This window comes from Lepidothrix coronata, unplaced genomic scaffold (genome assembly GCF_001604755.1).
Source record: "Lepidothrix coronata isolate B3197 unplaced genomic scaffold, Lepidothrix_coronata-1.0 Scaffold38, whole genome shotgun sequence".
NCBI classification, from domain to species: Eukaryota; Metazoa; Chordata; class Aves; order Passeriformes; family Pipridae; genus Lepidothrix; species Lepidothrix coronata.
In genome coordinates, this window is record NW_016690218.1 from 12681 (window position 1) to 32350 (window position 19670).

Consider the following 19670-nt stretch of genomic DNA (forward strand, 5'->3'; position numbering starts at 1 on the left):
AGTAGTTTTTTTTCTGGAAAAAGGAAGATATTACTACTGCTTCATTGTTTGGGTGTTTTGCTGTTTTGGTTTTTTTTTAAGTGGTAAACTTGAAGTGACATCAAAATATTATTACACAGACCGAGCACTTGCAGTATTAACGACAGTTAGGAAGCAGCTGCTACACTGCCTTAGCCTGTAGCACAGAATCATTTGAATCACTTAGATCATCTAAACATATTGTACTTCCTCTTTAAAATACATAATTGTAAAAAGCATTTAATCTAACAGTAACCTGTCACTTTGCATCTCAAGGAAAAATATATTCTGCTCTGACTACAATGCATTACAGGATACCACACCAAAGTCTCCAACCACTATTATTCTTTGGTTGTAGTGATTTGTGCTTAAAAAGAAAGAGCCTTATATAAAATAGTTACTAACTTGTGTAAGTCTATCAAACACATAATATTGTTACCTTTCTTCAATTCTGTTCTTGTCCATAAGCGGTTGTTTGATCCACTGATTAACTAGTCTTTGTCCTTGAGGGGTTCTGCATTTATTGAGTAAACCAACTAGAGATTGTGCAGTATTCCCATTTTCCACAGAACTCTGAAAAGAAAAAAAAGAAAGTTAGTGAAGCTTATTGACACTCAATGAATGGCACACAACTTTGTTACTTAGGAACAGGTCAGTGGATTTTTTTCTATTCAACTATCATGCTTCCCCAGATCATCTTCGGAGTACTACAAAACATTTCTAAACTTGCTCTGTTCAGGCTATAGTTTACTATCTATAGTTTAGGTTTAATATTAGCTGGACCTAAGACAGAGTTTTGGGCATTTTTCTTGAGGTTTTGTTTGGTTTTTGCACAAACAGCTAGGAAGGAAAAATTTTGTTTATTATCGAAAAAGATCAAGGTTGTTTCAACTCTTGACTTGAAATTAAAATCTCAACCCTCTCCACACAAGAACAGCTGCAATTAAAACAGCAGGCAAGTATTCAGCCAGGAGCAGGTCTGGATGCCTGTGAACAATTTGGATGTAGAACTAGAACCCTGACAACAGGAAATGAACACAGTGAGAAGGAATACTGACACATTTAGCCCCTGGAGTATCTAATATCTAAAGTGGATGTGCCCATTTTCAGTTTTCTGAACAGTATTGCACATGAAAAATTTCTGAATGTAAGACGGTGTCACAGAGTACAGACATTATACACAAATTACCTATTTCAGCACATTCCATTTGCAAGGTACAGTTCCATATAACCAACTGCATCTGCTGCACCATAAGATATTTACCTACATACCTCACAGGGCAACTCAAACTGTCCAAAAACCTCCCCACAGGCAGCTTCCTGCTAAATGGCAAACCGTTGGCTCCAAAGCCCCTAGAGATAGACATGGCACTGGATTTCCTATCACAAAACGTGTAACACCTGCAAGGACTTGTAAAGGAATGCAGCTAAAACAGAACTTCCTGGAACACCTCCACAAATATGGAGAAGAGATACGATTTTTGCTTCATTCCCTAGACGGTGGCACAGCACCAGGAAATAAAGAACAAAACCCAAATAAAACTCAGAACTTCTCTCTCCAGGGTTAGCCAGCTCAGATGCTGAATATATGCTCTGTTTTCCTCTAGAAACTACTCTAAGGTAAACAGTGGACCATTATCTGTGATTTCTTCCTATCAATCCGAAAGGCAAGTGGATTAGGTCCAAGCAAAGATCACTAACCAAGCCTTACTAATGTGGAAACAAAAGAGAAAAGCTGATCCAACACACCACATTTTCCTACAACTATAAAAAGGGGCAAAGCAGAAAAACAGACATGGTGGGAGGTATGAAGGAGCCTGGTAATCTGTTTGGATTTGTAGAAAATGTGTGTAAAAAAGTAAAATTGACATCATCCAGTTAGCATGACATGGTGCTTTCAGAATGTTCTCAAGTACTGTCCTGTTCATTGCCCTGCAGCCAGCCCTCCCTTCCCGTCACCACCAGCAGTGCTCCTGCCATATGCTACATGTTCCCCTATAACCATCTAATTCAGGCTTGTGTTCTCTTCCCCAAACAGCACTACTGTATAAAGCAACTGTGCTTTGGCACTCCCTATCATACCACAAAAGTACACAACTCTCTTCCCCTCCCACACCCCAAATCTGCTCCTGCCACTGGAGATGTGAACTTCTCTGACTAAACCCCAGGAAAGACACAGCATTCCCCCCACTGCTTAACCTCAGCAGCTAAAACCATGAGGTACTGCTATGGCTTTTCCCACTGCACTGTACACTGTGGCCACTTCGTACCTCCTGGATGTTCTTCACTTCTACACTTAACACAAACTAACAGGAAACAAAAACAAAAAAAGGTGGCAACAGTAGCTAGATGTTTAAGTCACACATTGAGGAGGAGTAAATGAAAACGAAGTTAAGATGCACAAGTTGCCATTAATCAGGATCTGGGGAGTTGCGATTGGGTATTTAGGCTAGTTAGCAAGCAGCTAACTGTAAAACAGTTACTAACTCAAGTATGTATTTCTTACCTGAAAAAGGTTGAGGGCTTGAACAGCTGAATTATCTAGAACCATATACTGACTGAGATCAAAAGTAGTCAGTTCAAATTGTCCAAAATTAGACTCGTCTGACAGCAACTCTAAAAACTTGATAACGGCTGACAAGGACGAAACAGCAACCTGGAGTTTTTTTAAAAAAACACACCACATTCTAGTTAGAAACACTCCTGAATCTGAGAGTATTTGATCAACGATCCTAGAAAATTACAGTTGGGGAAGACTTTGAGCCATGTGAATTCTGGCAGGGCTATGAAAGACTCATCCTGTTTGACAAGACTTCATTTCCATAGGGATGTCCCATGGCACTGCAGCGTCTTTCTAGGTAGGTGCAAGAACAACGACCACATTTGCATAATCTGATAAACAAAATGTGAAGTGCACACCTTGCCAGCTTTCCAAAGCTGTTATCAGGATGTTTCCAGCTCAGGAACACAAACAAGTTGCTGCAGATAAATGAGATATCATGGATCATCTCAGGGCATAGTTTCAGGGTTACTTTTCAGCCAGAGCAAGGATCTGATCTGACTTGCTGCATGGCATTACAAACTCTAGCGCCACTACAAAAGAAAGGCGGCAGCATGACTGACTTGTTCAGCTGCAACACACTTGAAAAAATTTTAATCTGCTATGAAATGACACATTAAGGGAGTATAACTGTGAACCTTACACCTGCAGTGAGCATCTGCAGTGAAGGGCATTTTATAAGCATGTTTATCTCAACAAATTGCCTCTTGTTTGCAGCTAAGAACAAACATACAGGCACTAAATCACATACTTAAGCCACAAGACAACACAAAAATATTATCATAAACATCACTTTGTTTTCAAATACCAATTTTCCTGTCATGCAAATTGTATTTCAGTCCTTAGGCTAGATGGATTGTGAACAGGAGGCACCTCTTGTGCAGTCTATTTGCTTACCAGAGCTTACTACTTTAAAGAGATAAGCGAAGGGTTTTCTCAATTTTTTCCAGGACCACCTGGTATCCAGCTTTGACACAGACTCAGGCTGAGCAGAATTGCTAAACAGTTCAGCAAGAGTGTAGAGGAGATCAGGTCACATCAGGTGCACACACCACTCCACTTCTAAAAAACAAAGGAACATTAAACATTGCTCTGTGCTCACCTGCTTTTCCATCTCTGGCAGTGCTGCACTATTCTTTTGTTCTTCTTTTTTTGATTTTAACAAGCGATTGAGATCCTGAACAATATCCTTTGTTGTGAAATCTGCCCTCTTCCTGTCTGTAATCAGGATTCCTCCCCTCTGAACGACCTGTTGTTCACAGAGTTATCAATTACCTTCAATATTCAGGAGACAGATGGAAGCAAACACTGAAGACATATTTATTTCCTGCTAGGTTGCAGAGAGTGGAATGACAGACAAGATTTTAGAACAACTTTTCCTGATCAAAATCAAGTGAGTCAACAGACACATGATACATTTAATTTGTGTAAATCAAAACTTCCTCAAGTTAACATGTTGGTCCTTAATTTTTCCACAAATCATAGAGCCTAGCTAATAAAATAGAATATGGCTTTCTAGACAAAGTTTTGTATGACTGTAAGCCACCATGGTTCTCTTACTTGTCGCAGTTTTCCCATCTCTCCTGCAGTGTCTCCTCCTGGTAGGACACACTCCTTCGGTCCCAGTTGAACCAGGAGAGCTTCAAGGTTTGAGAACTGATCGTTATCTGGAAACTCACAAACACTCAATTTTCTCAGCGTGGTGTCAACAAAGCCGGCTCCTACTACTCTTTGTCCATCAGCAGTAGACAGCTTAACCCCCACAACCCCAACGGCCGTGGACATGTCATTGTTGGCAAAGAGAACTTCCTCAAACTGGGCAAGATTTCCTGGAGAACCCTATTTAGAAAAAGAAAAATACTTTTTTAAGAGCGTGTATATACACATACTTTCTTTTTTGTCCTTAAGAAGAACAACAAATGATAAAACTAAGTACTGAACAGTCCACTAATATAATATATATAGCTGTTCTATTTTTTAACTATTCAAATTTTACGTATCATCTACACAGAGCAAAGTACTTTGTGTTTCCTTTATTTCCCAACCTATGGCAAAGACACAGAACAAGCTCTTTCAGCCTTATATCAGTAGAAAATACAGTGACATATAACAGATATATAACCAACATATTAAAAACCCGTATGATTTACCATCATACCACCCATGTCGGTCCGTTAAAATCCCAAAACTCCAAGCAGAGAAACTCAGGAAAGATTGATGGGTTTTTTTCTTTCATCTCATAGTTACAAAGAAAGGTTGAACAGTATACCTTGTAAGCTAAATACCAGTCATTTTCTTTGACAGATTTGCTCCCCGCTTTGTTCTTGTAAACTTCAACTCTGTAATGACGGACCAGAAGCAGATCTCTCACAAAAGATTCAAAGTTCATTTTACTAAGCACAACACTCTCGAGTTTCTGAGTTCCTAAAAAAAAAAAAAAAAAAAAGAAGACACTTATTAATTGTTCATAAAAAATTATTTTCTGTAATCAAAACCCCCAAGAACGGCCTTCAGGAAAGTCACTATTCTAATATCAAACAAGCAAACACGTAGAATCCATGAAATGACAAAACCCCAAAACAATCAGCTGGCTAAAACTAATGAAGAAAGCATACTCCAACTCCAAATAAAAACAGTGTTCATTTCCAAATTTCACTAAATCTGTATGGTAATATATACAAAGAGATCTGTTCTCCTCACCCTTCCCCTCTCATTATGATATTCTTGACTTGGTTTACTAATTAACATTTCACACATTTTGATCTAATGAGTGATAGAAGCCTGCTACCGGTTTTCCTTCTGGATGACATCTTTTCTTTCCTGGATAAGCAGCTTCTGTTGACAGAACAGACTGTCACCCTAATCACACTCAGAAGATGGCAAGACACTTCCCTTTTATCACAATATATCCTGTAAAAACAATATATTCTCAAAAAACCCTAAACCATTCATAGTTTACATGAACATCTAACTTAGGAAGTGCTTAATTTAAAAACTTCTTGCTTCTGTTCCTTGAGGTGTCCAGGCAGATGATGCAGCTGAACAAATTTATTTCCACACAGCTGCCCAGAGGAGCAACACAACTTCTACCTCCCCACCTCCAGCAGCAGCCTACTCACAGAATTAGGCAGTTCCACTATTGAACAAACTGGGATTTCAGGTGAGTACATTAAGTTTTCTGCCAGATTGGGAAGTGGAATTAACTCAGACTGGTGTCAGATACATGAGAGCTAGATGACATACCAAGTACAAGCAATAGATACTGAACATCACCTCTCTCTTTTTAGTAACATGCCTTCCTCACATTTGAGGCCCTTCCTCCCTTACGTGAAAGACGTTAAATAGTGACTTTCCATACCCATAGGACCTTATTGTTTTATTTTAGACAGGATTTTTTTATTTTCTTTCCTCTTCTTTCCTCAAACATCTAATAAGACTTTTTTTTTAAAACAGGTAAAAAACCTAATTCTACATAATTAGGTTTTCTTTCACAAAGCAGAACTATCCAAAAACCCACAATTTTTCTTATTTTTTCAGTTGAGACAGCATAATACACTAGCAGGGGGGCAGCTGATGTTTATGTGTGCTTTGAAATCATTCTGAAAGTAAAAAGTCTAGTTTTATTCTGACTTTAAACTGGATATGGTGGATAAGACTTTAAAGGGTTTAAAACTGGAGCTCACAGTCACATGATTATACCTACAAAATTATCACTTTTGAATGGAATACAAAAATAATACTGATGCATGTGTTTCTAGTCTGAAAGACACATCAAGCTTAGTGGCTTTGAGGAGGGGCTGGAGTTTCTTTGGTTTATTTTTTTTTACATGTGAGCTCATCACAATAAAAAGTGAAGAGCACGAGAATGTCATTCTGTTTTTAGTGCCATTGCTCACACACAAGAAAACTTCATTCATTACAAAGAGGTTTATTTTGCAAAGTACAAGCCAATAATTTAGCAACACTGTGTTCCTCAAGATTAAGGTTGATACTAAGGTTTGTCTCTTCTGACAAGATAATTTATCTTGATGCTCTTACATCTGACATCTCCAAGCTCTGTCATACACCAGGAAATAAATTAAAACCATCAGTGGGTGGATGGTAGAGAAAGCCTTCTGCAATTCATAATAAAATGTTACTTACTTCTGCAGGCCATCGTTATTCAATGGTAAATAATAAACCATTATTTACCCATCACCTGCACCATGGAACGCTATGAGGCCCATCCTCAGTTAGTACAGAAAATATCGTGCAATCATATTGCCCAAGACGCCACCAGATCCCTGTGACACCCCGCAGGCCTTGCCCTTGGGAACGGGGCACCGCTGCACCGGCTACCGGGGCTTCCAGGGGCTACCTGGGGCTACCAGGGGCAGCTGCCACCACCATGCCCGCCGCTCCCCTCCGGCCACCCGGGTCCCGCCCCGCCGCAGCCAGCCCCGGGGGAGGCGAGTCGCGACCCCGGGGCTCCCCCGCGCCCCCACCCACCCGGTGCCCCCGCCAGCTGCCGGATGACGGCGCGGGTGCGGAAGAGCTCGCGGGCCGCCAGCCGCGCGTCGGCGCCGTGCACCGTGTAGTAGTCTCCGCGCTCGAAGAAGCGCACGGTGGTTTCGGGCTTCTCGGGCAGCGAGAGCACGGCGCGCACGAAGCCCGCGTCGGCCCCCGCGCCCTCGGGCCACACGGCCTCTCGCTGCGGCTCCACCGCCATCTTGCGCTGCCGCCGCCGCCGCCGCCGCCGGTGCTCCCGCAGCCACCGCCTCCCGCCAACAGCGCCGCGCGCGCGCCAGCGTCCACGCCCAATCGCTGCGGGGTCCGCGCCGCGCGTCACGCCCGCCCCGCCCCGCCCCGCCCCGCCCAATCGCTGCGGAGTCCGCGCCGCGCGTAACGCTCGCCCCGCCCCTAAATGGCGGGTGTGTGCGCGCGCGTTGCCGGAGCGCGAAGTGTCCGCCCCCGCCGCCGCCATGGCAACGCCGAGCCCGCGGGGCTCGGGCTGGGCCGGGGGGGCAGCGCCGGAGGCGGCGCTGCCTTAATCTCAGAATCACAGACTCAGTAAGGTTGGAAAGGATCTCAGAGATAATCAAGTGCAACCTATGACCGAACACCACCACGTCAACTAGACCGTGGCACTGAGTGCCACGTCTGGTCTCTCCTTAAACACCTCCAGGGACGGTGGCTCCACCACCTCCCTGGGCAGCCCGCTCCAATGTCTGCTCACCCTTTCTGTGAAGAAATTCCTCCTGATGTCCCGCCTAATGCTGGACAACCAATGTGCCCCTGGCAGCCCTGCCGAGGTGCCACTGAGGATGAGAGTGTCCCGTGGACTTGGAGCATGGAGGTCCTCAGGGCTCAGTGTGCTGAGCTGCTTCATAGGCTGCCAGAAGGCAAATGCTGTAACGCAGCCCCAGAGCAGGGCTGTCACCCCGCTCAGTCAGACCGCCAGCAGGCAGGGACCGTGGCTGACAGGCCCTGCTTTGCCTACAGCAGGAATGGTGCCCAGAGACTCCACGTGCCCCCTCCAGCAAGCACAAAGCTTCTCTTGCCCGTCCTACAGGGAGGGGTCACTCCTCCCAGGCAGCACCAGGAATATTACAAATGGCAAAAAAACCCCAAGACCTGACCGCCATTTACACACAGGGTTACCCAGGGACAGAAAGGGCACTGACTGCCTGCTAGCACTCAGCGAGACCCCCAGCCCTGACTACAGTGTCGTCCTTGTGCCCAAAATGCTTCAGGTTTTTGATTTTTCCTTGCACTGACCTAAGCATTTTTCTTCTTTGTTTGTTTGCCTCTTTTTCCTTGTGCTGTAAAGACACAAAAGAATAGAAACAGTGTAGGTGAGAAACTTTCATGTAGTGATTATTGTGAAAGAATAATGAGAAATTCCATGTTTCATCAGCTAAATCAAGTCTTTTTGAAAACTCCTCTTCCCTTGCAGTACTTTTAACCTTTCCAGTCAGTTCTAAACCATTATTCTTGTATCCAGATCCAGCTGCCTGCACCCTATCACCTACAGACAAAACACATCTTATATTTTACATGCCTCAGCATTTCTTACTTAAATCCTTTCTTCTGGTTTGTGTACTTTGCTGCTCCAGAGTGTCCCTTTGTTTGCATACCACTGCTTTCTCTCTCATTTCCACCCTATTTTCATCAGCTTCTTGAAAATCATCTGCCATCCTTCCTTTCTTCCTCCCAGCCCAGCCCTGTTTCCAGCTTTGGAATGCTTCTGGGACTTCTTTTTCTACTCAGGGAATCAATGTGCTCCTCTTTAATATTGGTGTTCACAGATGCTTTCCAAAAGGCCCTCAGATGCCCACATAAGAACTACTTTAGGTTTTTCCACTGGACCTTTTTCCACTAATAACTTATTCTGAAGGTATTGCCATGTGCTGCCTCTTCCACTCCAGGGAACACTTAGGTGTTCCCACCTCTGCCCTATTCCTGACCAGGGCTTGCCTTGGCTTCCTATCCCCACTTCAGCCTTTCCCGCTCAAGCTCCAGTCCTGTACCCTTGAGGTAACACAGTTTTTCCAGAAAAAGCCTTCAAAGCCCTTCTGTAAATGCCTTTGCTGAAGGACCACAGGCAGTTCTTATGGCAAAGTCCATCTGCCTTCATTTGACTTAGTAAGAAAGGAGGAAAGCAGTTTACTAGAGCTTTGACAGATTTGTAGTTGCCCAAAAATCTTCCTCTTCTCTCCATAGCACTTGTGAAAATGACAGCTCATTTAGAAGTGGCTAATCTGGTCCGATATTTCCCTTCACCAAAAGAGTTTGCTTGCAGCAGTACTCATGTGGGAAAAACCAGCCTAAAAAATTGTCATTTATCAAAGACATAACCCTCCTAAGGCACCTACAGTGTCAGGCAACCTTGTCAAGAGGCAATAATACCAGGTCAGCTCAAAATACACATTTTTAATAGCTGTACAAAGACTGCTTGTCTTTGTACACTTACACAGGGATGGCTACATACAGGTAAGGCGGGAGATAGGACAAGAAGGAGAAGAGTGTCCCGTACAAACAGCTGGAGAGGAGGTGGACTCCAGGGAGCTCATTACCACCTCCAAAAGAGGTAAAGTAATGTCTGCTGAGCTGTTAATTGCTGCATGTTGCAGCGTTTCCCTCTCTCTCCCCTGGGCTGGTTACACCTCCTCATTCAGCAGTTTGCTTAAGGCAGGCTCCCATCTGCCTAAAGCCTCCACCCCAATTGGCCGCTAATGTTCTTAGCCTGGTGACCACAAGCCGTAAAAAACACTTATATTGTGACATCCCTTGCATAAAACATCACAGGACTGATTACCTTTCCTTTGAGCTTCTGCCATTTTCTTTGTCCCAGTTGTTCTTCCAGGGCAGCTCCAGCAGTGCACCAGCTGATCCCCACAGGTCTAACTCTGAGGGGGGATCGGTTCCCTGTTGCCAGGCTTGGTTGCTTCACCATGCTGTAGGTAACAGAACCCTTCCTGCTTTCTCTCTTACCTTCCAGGAGCGACAGGAATGAGAAGATGGCTTTAATTGTTACACACATGGCAGATGGAAAATGGATGCTAATCTAGACTTTAATTAATTTTGTTGCCTTTTTATGCATAAGTGGCATATAGAGAAAGGTTGCAATGGCTTTTCAGTTAGGAAAATGGATGTGCTTTAACAACTCTACAGGGAAAAAGAAAAAAAAAATAATTCTTTTTCACCGTATACAAGTGTGATCATTGGCATCTCTAATGCTTTCAAGTTGGTGGGGATGTCACCAGAAAATTTGGTTATTAAACTGATGTGTAGCTATATGTGCACACATACAGCACAGCAGAGACTTAAGATAACATTAACAAGATAAGAATATTTAGATAATGTGAGTTTGAAAACAGAAAATGTGCCTGTTGCCCTGTAAAGAACCTTTTAACTTTCTTCTGTGTACTTTTTTTACTCAGATTTGGCACAGCCATGCTCTACTTGGCAGGCACCTGAATGCGTGTGAAGTTTACACTCTGTTATAAGCTGGTCAGTGTTTCCTCTAACATGACACATCACCTCCTTGTCATCCACTACCCTCTCCCTTGCAATGTGCCAGCGGTTGCATGTCACTGCTAAGCCAAGGAGGACAAAGGTTTTAGCAAAGTTCATAAAACTCTTCAGTTTTGGGCCCAACTGTCCCCAGCATACAAGGCACCCCTGCAGTGTACCTGACTGCCTGTACGCCCGGAGATGAACCTTAGTAATACCAGCCTGCAGCCTCCCCTGGGAGCTGCTAGAATTCACTACCAGGTGTAAAATGAGAGCAGCGGGGCTGGTAGCATTTCTAGTTGCCTAGAATGTCTTTCAGGCTATTTCAAACAGTCTGTAATCCAAAGTCACTGTATAATATACTGATCAAAGTCCAGCAGGTGAGGATATAAATAAACATGGTTCACAAACAATGTTATTTCTCTTACCAAACTTACTCTGACTGTTCAGGAAGATAAGGAGGACAGAACTGTCAACAGACCCTACACAGGCAATGCTGACCTTTCATTTTGTAGTTGTGGAAACTGCACTTCAGGATTATTTAGGTCTTGGAAGAAAGTTGTAATAAATAGACTTTATTGGTCATTCTCTCTCAAATACATAATTTGCATACCCTCTTCTAAGAAGTCTTTCATTGTCTTTGCATAAACATGTATTTAATTTTACTCAGCAGTAATAATAATATATATTTGCTAATGGAATATTTCACAAGGAAGTAATAGATTTGCACTTGCCTATACAAACACTGTTTTCCCATGCTGTACATAGGCACTAAGATAAATATTATTACTAGGGTTTCTGGCGCAGTTTGTGTCCATCTTTTCTCTGTAACAAAAAATCTCATCCAGTCTCAAATTGCTTAATAAATTTTCAATCTGCCCTTCATATGCTTTTTCACAATTGACATCACATTAAAAGAGGGGAAACATGGTATCTCAGTTTTGTGCAGAACTTCACATTTAAAAATATATGCTCCTTCACGTAAGGTAGTTAATGAATAAGACAAATGGAAGCATCAAAATATTTACCTAGTTAAAAATTGATGCAGTGACTACTAGTCCTTTAAGTTCTATTGCTTTGTTTCTTTTACAGGAAACTCACTTTTTAACTTTATTGAAGGTTTTCCAGATATCAAAATAGAGAACACTTAGTATTTTGCTATTTAATATTGTATTATTTTTCAATAGCAATTATTTTTTTGCCAGCAGTTAAAAAGTTCTCTATATCTGAGAAGTATTATATGTATATGTAGAGAGTAGACGCTATCTGATAGCAGCCTTTTTTTTTTATTCCAGCATATTAATGTCCTCTAGCTATAAAAAACGCTATAAAACACAAACACCTGGAGGATACCAATAATATAATTGGTAAATAATACTAATTTCTCAGGTCTTTTCCCCCCCTCATAATTTTCCATTTCCCTATAAGTACACACTTTTATACATCCAGATTATTGGACAAGTGCAGTGTTTAGTAAACAAAACAGAACACTGTAAAAGCCAATATAGAGGTCAATAAAACTATTTATAACAGGAAACTAAGGAAAAAAACCTATTACTAATCATCATTTTGAGAGCTGAGCAGCATCATGTTTGTACCATAGAAACTGAGTTCAGAAACACAGTACATTCCCTTCAGTTGTGGATGTAGTTACTTCCACTTATACTTCATTTCTGCAAACTTTGTGGTTTTCTAACCCCTTGGCTAGTTTCAGACAAATTTGACCAAAAGACAACATTGAAACATTAAGGTTCATATCTAACACGAAAACTCCATTAGATAAAAAAAATTGGAAAGCGTCTATATGCCTTCCTCTAGTGTGGGAAAAATTAGGGAGAAAATGATGTTCAAACAAACGGCCTGGGACAAGGTCCAGGCCACACAGCAGGTACATACCAGCCAGCCCAGTCAAGTCAGCACATGTGCAGCTCCAGCCCAGCCACAGCACACAACTCTTTCCACCCCACAGGCCAAAACCGTGGTTGAAATTGGGATGGGGAGGGTAGGGAGAGCAGGAGAGAAAACAATGGCATTAGGATCTTTGGGAGAAGAAAGAAATGGCAAAGATACCATATTGCAGGCATTTAAGAGAGTTACGAGAATATTGACACAGAAGCATTGGGGAAGACAATAAAACACATGGACTCAGCACAAGAGAAACTTACTGAAAACTTGGCTTTATTTATTTAATAGCTTACAGAATTGTACAAAACTCATACCTCAGCAAACCGCCCAAATACCTGGGCACAAAGGGAGTGGCATGTATCAGCAGGGGGAGAGCCTGCCCTACAGAAGATACCACTGACAAAGCTGCTGGAACAGGCTGCAAAACACTCCAGTAAACCCTCTACTGCAGGACTTTTGTACAATATCCAACACAGCAACACAAGCGTGTCAGGTACCACCATGTTGAAAAGCAGAAGGCATCCTGGTGAGCTATGACAGAGGTACATCAACACAGTTCAGCAACTTCCCTGTGGTATCTGCCAGGCACACAGATAGGGTATGTTTCACATTTAATTTTATGAACAGTACATAAAATATCCTCTCACTGGTTTATCCTATTTTTCCTGTTTTAGGCAGTGGGGGTCAAAACAAACACCACATTAGTAACAGGGTTTGTCATTCAGTTCCTTATCTTGCATCTCATTATTTCTTTGGCAACAGGAGTTACAGCATTTCCTTTATAAATCAGATATCCTGGATGGATTTCTAGCCAACATATGTGACACAGATTACTGACAGCCAAAGCAAGCTCTCTTGTCCAAGGCTCTGGGAGGCAGACAGCCTGTGTAAGTCTGGTCTGCCTCCAGGACAGTGAACAGTAACAAAAGCAGAAACAGCTTCTTGCTGTGCAACAGCTTTGCAATGGACAGCTTCGCAAATCACAGTAATAGTGTAAATTGCTCTTCCCCAGCTCCACCATCAGATGCCAAACCTGCCCGCCCCCAACCCTGCACCAGAGATGTTCTAGATTAGAGGCTTATTTTAAATACTAACATAGCATTTGAAAGAGTAGTCTATGCATTCCTGAAATTACTACATTCTCAGCATCTTGATTTTTTATACAACAATCCGTATTTCATTTCGCTCCTGTTGCAAGCTTTTCACAGTTTCAAGAAAAACTATCATGCTATTTAGATATTAGATGGCTAATACAAACTGCTAACTGGAGTTCTAGGATATTTTCACCTATGCTGAGGTTGCTTCCTTTAAGGAAATATTAAACTACAAATTTGTAAGCATGATAACTTAGCAGATCATCATTTCAACATGGAAGAAGTAGAAGCCTGTTTCCAAGTTTTATTAATTCAAGTCATAAAAAAGTTACAGCAACTTCAAATATGTACAAACTGCCATAAAAACATCATGTTTAGTTATACAGGAGACAGTCTCATTACAACATGGCTACACAATCATTTTCAACAAAACTCCCACAAGGGCAAAATAACCATTTAAGCATGTATGCTCCAAAACCCTAGTAACAGCAGATGACAACTCATTTTATCATCATCAAAAAAAGTAAAATCAGGGAGCAATAGTTAAGTTTGACTTGAGTAAGACGGGGCGTTTAAGATTTAACCCTCAACAAATAGTAAAAGCATGGTTACCAATCTTGGCTGTTTTACCAATCATTAAGTGAGCACAACTGCCTCCCTTTCAGGAGGAAACTTTTACAAGTTAAGATCCATGCCTTCAATGATGTTTGTTGTCTTCTTGTTTGAATCTTACTTGTCTTCAGTTGTTTTCGTTAAGCATTCAGTCCTCTATGCATTTCATTCATTTCCTTCACCTGAGGGGAGGAGGCAGAGGGAAATCAACAGTTGTGCTACTTCTCAACGTTAAGACTCAAGAACTCAGTGGGATTTAGCAGCTTGGATTTTTATTAGCAAATGCATTTGATGCAACACTATCAACCATACTAAAAACACCATTTTTTTTTTTTTTTTTGGTTAAGAACAAAGCACTATTTAGGGTGTGTGCATGAAGCAGATGTTTCTATTTAGCTACAACATTGTTTGAATTACTTTACAAAAGACTCCACACTTGGCGTGAAGCACCACTTTCTAGCTTTCTATTCTATTGGAAAGTAGCTCTTCAATAGACACTGCAAGCTGCATGCAAATACCTCAGTAAAGGTCTTCGTTACAGAACAAGACTATCAGTATTTCCTGTGGATTGTACAGCCCCTTGCTATAGATATGTAAAGTAGTACCTGGCCTCAGAAGCGCACCCCACCCCCCAGACCTGCGAAAACAGCAGATCACCAGTTCTCACTGGAAGTAGTGCAGAACTACACAGATGTGAAAACTAGCTACAGAATGTGAATACTTTCAGTCTCCTTGAACACAGACGAAGCACCCAAAGCAAGCTTTCAACCTACACCAAACTTAGGAGTTTCTGGTCAACCTCCTCCCCGTATGTAGACCACAAATAGAAATTATTTACCTCAGCTTTCACGTACTTCCCTTTCCTTCTCCTTGTGAGGACCTGTAAGAGAACACAATTTTTTTTTTATTCTTGATTTACTCGTAACTTAATCTGGTTTTGACTTTAAAACACAAAACTTGAAGCTGTCCTTCCCCCATCCTTCCAAAGTGAGGTACAAAAGAGGTTGTGTGTCAGTCTCAACTACTTTAAAGCAGGAGGTACTTTCTTAATCTGTGAATTGTTCCCCATACTTGTTTTTCAGGTGACAATCTTCAGTTTTAACTTTAAAGTGACAGTATGCCCATCATCAGTTTCCCACCTCTCAAGTCTGCAGAAGCGAGCCAATTTAGAGAGGGAGACTGTTTCTATCAGCATCCAATTACCCTGGTACATTATTACTTCCCAAATTGCACCGTTGGCAGCTTTGTTAGAACTTACCAGAACAACAATTGCAGCAACTATTGCTATCACTACTACAACAATGACAGCAATCAGGCCAGGAGTCAGAGACTTCATGGAAAACTCTGGTGCTATTTCATCAACGTAGTAGACCACTGTCCTCTCAAGCTTCAGCGCTTCGTTATCAATGCTGAGATTTAGCGTGTTACTATGAAAGATGGAGTCACCTTTCACCTAAAAACCAATAGGAAAGGAGAGACTTACTAGTTCACATCGTAGTAGGCATTTATCCAGGCCCTGCAATAATTCATCTTGCTTTAGCCTGTACAACAAGATTCCGGAATGCAGTGCAATACACACAGCCAGCCTCTGGCAGACTTTACCCAGGACACACTTACATCTTTTTCAAAGTAGTAGGCCACATCAGCTATATCCACACCTCCAGAATATTTGTCTGAGGAATTCTGCTTCAGATCAATAGTAATGTACGGGTTTTCATACTGCAAAAAATACAGTGTGGGATTAAGGAGGAGTTTAAAGCCCGGCAAAATATTATAATCCACCTCACGAACCCACATCCTGAATCAAGTTTATGATACTTTATCTCAAGCCAACTGTTTACAGTATGATTCAAATTCCACTTTTATATGGAACCAAAGAATTCATCTACAGACTAAGGAGAACAGTGTAATTTCTCAGCATTCAGTTCAGATACAGCTATTTGCTAACTGCTTAATAAGTATCACTACTTTGAGAGCTTCTAATAAGACTCATGCTCTACTGCATTAGTCAAACAAGAGTTTTCAAAGTTACTCACAGCAAAATAAAATAATGATACTTTACTAAAAATTATGTGCCTCTTACCACAACATTAGTTATATAGCGTCCAGCCAGCAAATAACGATTGGTAATTGTATCCATGAAGAACCTGTAAGGATATTAAAGCCACGTGTTAGAAACAGTACTATTTTACACATATAATTTCAGAAGCAAAAAAGACCAGTGTAATTGTTTTTTCCCCGCAGTCTCTCTGTGGGGGTTGAGCCTCAGCCAGGAGCTAAATGTTTACCTAGTCTCTCACTCACTTCCCCCTGGCATGATTGGGAAAAGAATCAGAAGGGCAAAGATAAGGAAAAAAACTCCTCATGGGTCAAAATAAAGACAGTTTGATAAGTGAAAGCATTGGGTGGGGGAAAAAAACCAACCAACAATTGGTGCAAAAGCAATAATCACTCAGCACTAGCAGATCAATGTCCAGCCAATCTCTGAGCAATGGCTACTTGGGAAAAACTTTCCCCCAGATTTATTGCTGAGCATGACATTATACAATATGGGTTATTTCTTCAGTCAATTCAGGTCAGCCCTGGACCCTTCCCAGCCTCTTGCCCACCTCCAACCTACTCCCTGGGGCAGCAGAGTGAGAGTTTGAGAAGGTCTTGACATTATGTAAGCCCTGTTCAGCAACATCTAAAATATTAGTGACTTATTAGCACTGTTTTGGTCACTGGTCTAAAACACAGCACCATACAAACTGCTACCTAGAAAGTTAACTCCATCCCAGCCAAAACCAGTACACTCTCTTTATAAAGTATACTACAGTTCAGTTATCTCCTAACAATGAAGATGCACTTATTGAAAAATAAACACACTACTGCAGTGTTATACAGAAGAGGAGCTGGAGGGCAGCAGCTTTTGTTCCATAAAGTGGAATATCTAATAGTTACAAGCATATCTTTCTTGCTATATGACCTTTTACAGAGAGAAGTAGGATTTTGTTACAGGCAAAATAACTAAACTGTTCTTTTTCTCCCACTGCTTCTATGTAGTCCCTCTGCCATCTTTGTCAGTTTACTTTCTAGCCAGTATCACCTATCACCTCCCATTTCCTTTAGTATATTGATTTTAGAAAAAAAAAAAGGTAGAAATCAATTTTAAATGGAAACGAATCTCAGCAGTTAATTTATTCCCAATAAAAAATTAAAGCATTTCTATGAAGGATTCGTAGGTCACGTCTCAGATGTCTTACAAATCAGTTCATAAGTTTTACAGTGCTTTTAAACAATTATTTAGAATTACACTAGATATCCAGTAGAGCATGCAGACATGTGATGACATCTTACAATCATCACTTACTTCTTTAAAGATTCGGCGTTCAGAGGAGCATTTCTCTCAGCATGTTTCATTTCAATGATGATCCATCTGAAGAATAATGAATATTCTTAAAGCATGTGCCTATAAAACTCATACCCCCCAAAAAAAAAAATCTAACCCCAGGTTAAAAAACAGAACAGTGAGATAAAAACAAAGCAAGCAAAGTCCCTTCCAAACTCCTTTAAGGTCTCCTTGTTTCTGAAGAAAAAAACCCCAGCAGTAACCAAGTGCTTATTACCCCATCTTCATTCATTCTCAGCACATCATTCACACAAGGCAGAGCCTCATACAAGAATGTTTTCGTGTCACAGCACACCCTTTGAAAGACTTACATCGTTCTGACTAATTGATTGCATTTCAAATCTGCATCGTGTTTGTCAGTTCTTCTAACACCAGCTGTATTCACACACCAACAGGTGGTTCCATTGCACTGCTTCGCCTTGAAAGCACCACTGTTTTCACAGTCAGGATCATAAAGGCCATCGGTATCTTCAAATGCATCTTTTGGTTTCTCACGACGCCCAGATTTTGAGCCCATCACTTCTGCTTTCATCAACAGGCATTTTGGAGTCACTAAAAATAACCAGAAAGTCACGTTCTGCAGCATCAGACCACGCATGTCCAAAACAGAGCTCTTAGTCCGTAGAAACACAAGATTACATCAGCAGCAACCAGATTTGAAGCCATTACATGGAAGAGCAGGTGTCTAAGGTGTAGGTGGTGCATTAAGTCAATACAACCGGGTATGTCGGCCTCTCAAGACAAAGGCCTAGTCCAGCCTTAGGACTTACAGCTTCCATTTTTTACAGCTAGAGGCTCACACCTTAGCTGAGCTCAAACCTAGAGTAAGATCTTGAGACAAGGCTCTTTCCTCTCTAGATTCGTAGCAAAAGCGATGATATGTGCTTGCAAGGAAGCTAAATATTCATCTTTGAGGAATCCTTGCCACTAGAGAACGAATATAGAGGAGGAGAGGAGAGCCTACATCAATATAAGCGTACACACTTCCACAGAAGTCGCACGGGAGGAACCCTAAACGCTTATCTTCCGTCGCCACTTGACCTGGAAGGCCAGGGAGAAGCATTCCTTCTTTACTACCATTATTTGCTGAGGATTCAAGGGTCATTTTCACCTATATCCCGGCACTCTGCCTCCCCACCGTGCCCTTTTTACTCACGGGTATCGCAGTACACGGTGATGCCGGAGCCGACGGCGTCGCACAAACACTTCGTATTGTCTATCCTACAGTTGGTGACACGCTTGTTCATCTCGCAGATGCACGCTGGAAGAGAAGCGCGGCCGTGAGCGGGTACGGCGGGCAGGGAGCCGGGCACCGCCGCCCGCGCCCTGCCGCCGGGATCCGGGAAGGACGGACAAAGCCGCCCCTCGCCGCCCGGGCGTGGCGTGCTCGCACCCCACCGCTTCCCACCTGGCCACCCGCCCTCTCTCCCCGAGAGCGGGGCGAGAGCTTCCCTCGGAACGCCGGGGCTCCCCTCCGGTCGGGGACAAAGGGGCGCGGGTCGGGCGGTTCTGATCCCTCCCCGCACCTCCGGAGGAAGGGAGGAGGGTGCAACTTGGTAGTGGCGCCGCCGGGGCGGCTTCGCGGACAGCGGGGGGCGGGAGGGGGTCCCGGGATGGGGGAGCCCCGTCAGGAGCGGGGCGCAGGGCGGACGGAGCGATGCGGGTACTCACAGCTCTGCTGGGCACAGACGGCGGCGCAGAACAGCAGCAGCAGGAAGAGCGCAGCCCCATAGAGCGGCTTCATGGCTGGGGCGGGCGGCGGGCCGCGGGGAGGCCGGGGGAAAGTCCTCGGGGACGCGGGCGGACAGGGAGCGGTACGTGCACGGCAGCGGCGGCGGAGCGGAGTGAGCCGCCCGACAGGTTCCGCAGGTGGAGGTGGCTGCGCCGCGCCCTCCCGGCTCCGGTTACACCTGGGACGCGGGGGGGGCGGCGGCGGCTCCTCCCCCGGGACAGCCGAGCGCGCATTAAACCACCGCCGCCCCCTCCTCCCCCCGCACCTGGGCGAAACTGGATGGGGCAGGGCGGGAACCGCTCCCGGCCCGGCCCAAGCAGAGCCTCTTCGGCAGGATGGGGATGGGGAGGGGGAGCAGCGGAG

General features: G+C 43.2%; 2 protein-coding genes across 2 annotated transcripts; both read right to left on the minus strand.

Moving 5' to 3' along the window:
- Positions 1 to 453: 453 nt before the first annotated feature.
- LOC108496259 (DNA mismatch repair protein Msh2-like) lies at positions 454 to 7297 on the minus strand. The gene is made up of 6 exons (XM_017812791.1): positions 7067 to 7297; positions 4848 to 5002; positions 4139 to 4417; positions 3681 to 3827; positions 2525 to 2674; positions 454 to 591 (listed from the first exon to the last, which is right to left on the minus strand). Exons 1-6 carry the CDS (start codon positions 7284 to 7286, stop codon positions 454 to 456), a joined length of 1089 nt encoding a protein of 362 aa, XP_017668280.1. The 5' UTR covers positions 7287 to 7297.
- A 5500-nt stretch (positions 7298 to 12797) lies between these two features.
- EPCAM (epithelial cell adhesion molecule) lies at positions 12798 to 19400 on the minus strand. The gene is made up of 9 exons (XM_017812766.1): positions 19247 to 19400; positions 18732 to 18836; positions 17887 to 18127; positions 17537 to 17602; positions 16268 to 16331; positions 15802 to 15903; positions 15443 to 15637; positions 15023 to 15064; positions 12798 to 14366 (listed from the first exon to the last, which is right to left on the minus strand). Exons 1-9 carry the CDS (start codon positions 19317 to 19319, stop codon positions 14325 to 14327), a joined length of 930 nt encoding a protein of 309 aa, XP_017668255.1. The 5' UTR covers positions 19320 to 19400; the 3' UTR covers positions 12798 to 14324.
- Positions 19401 to 19670: the final 270 nt, after the last annotated feature.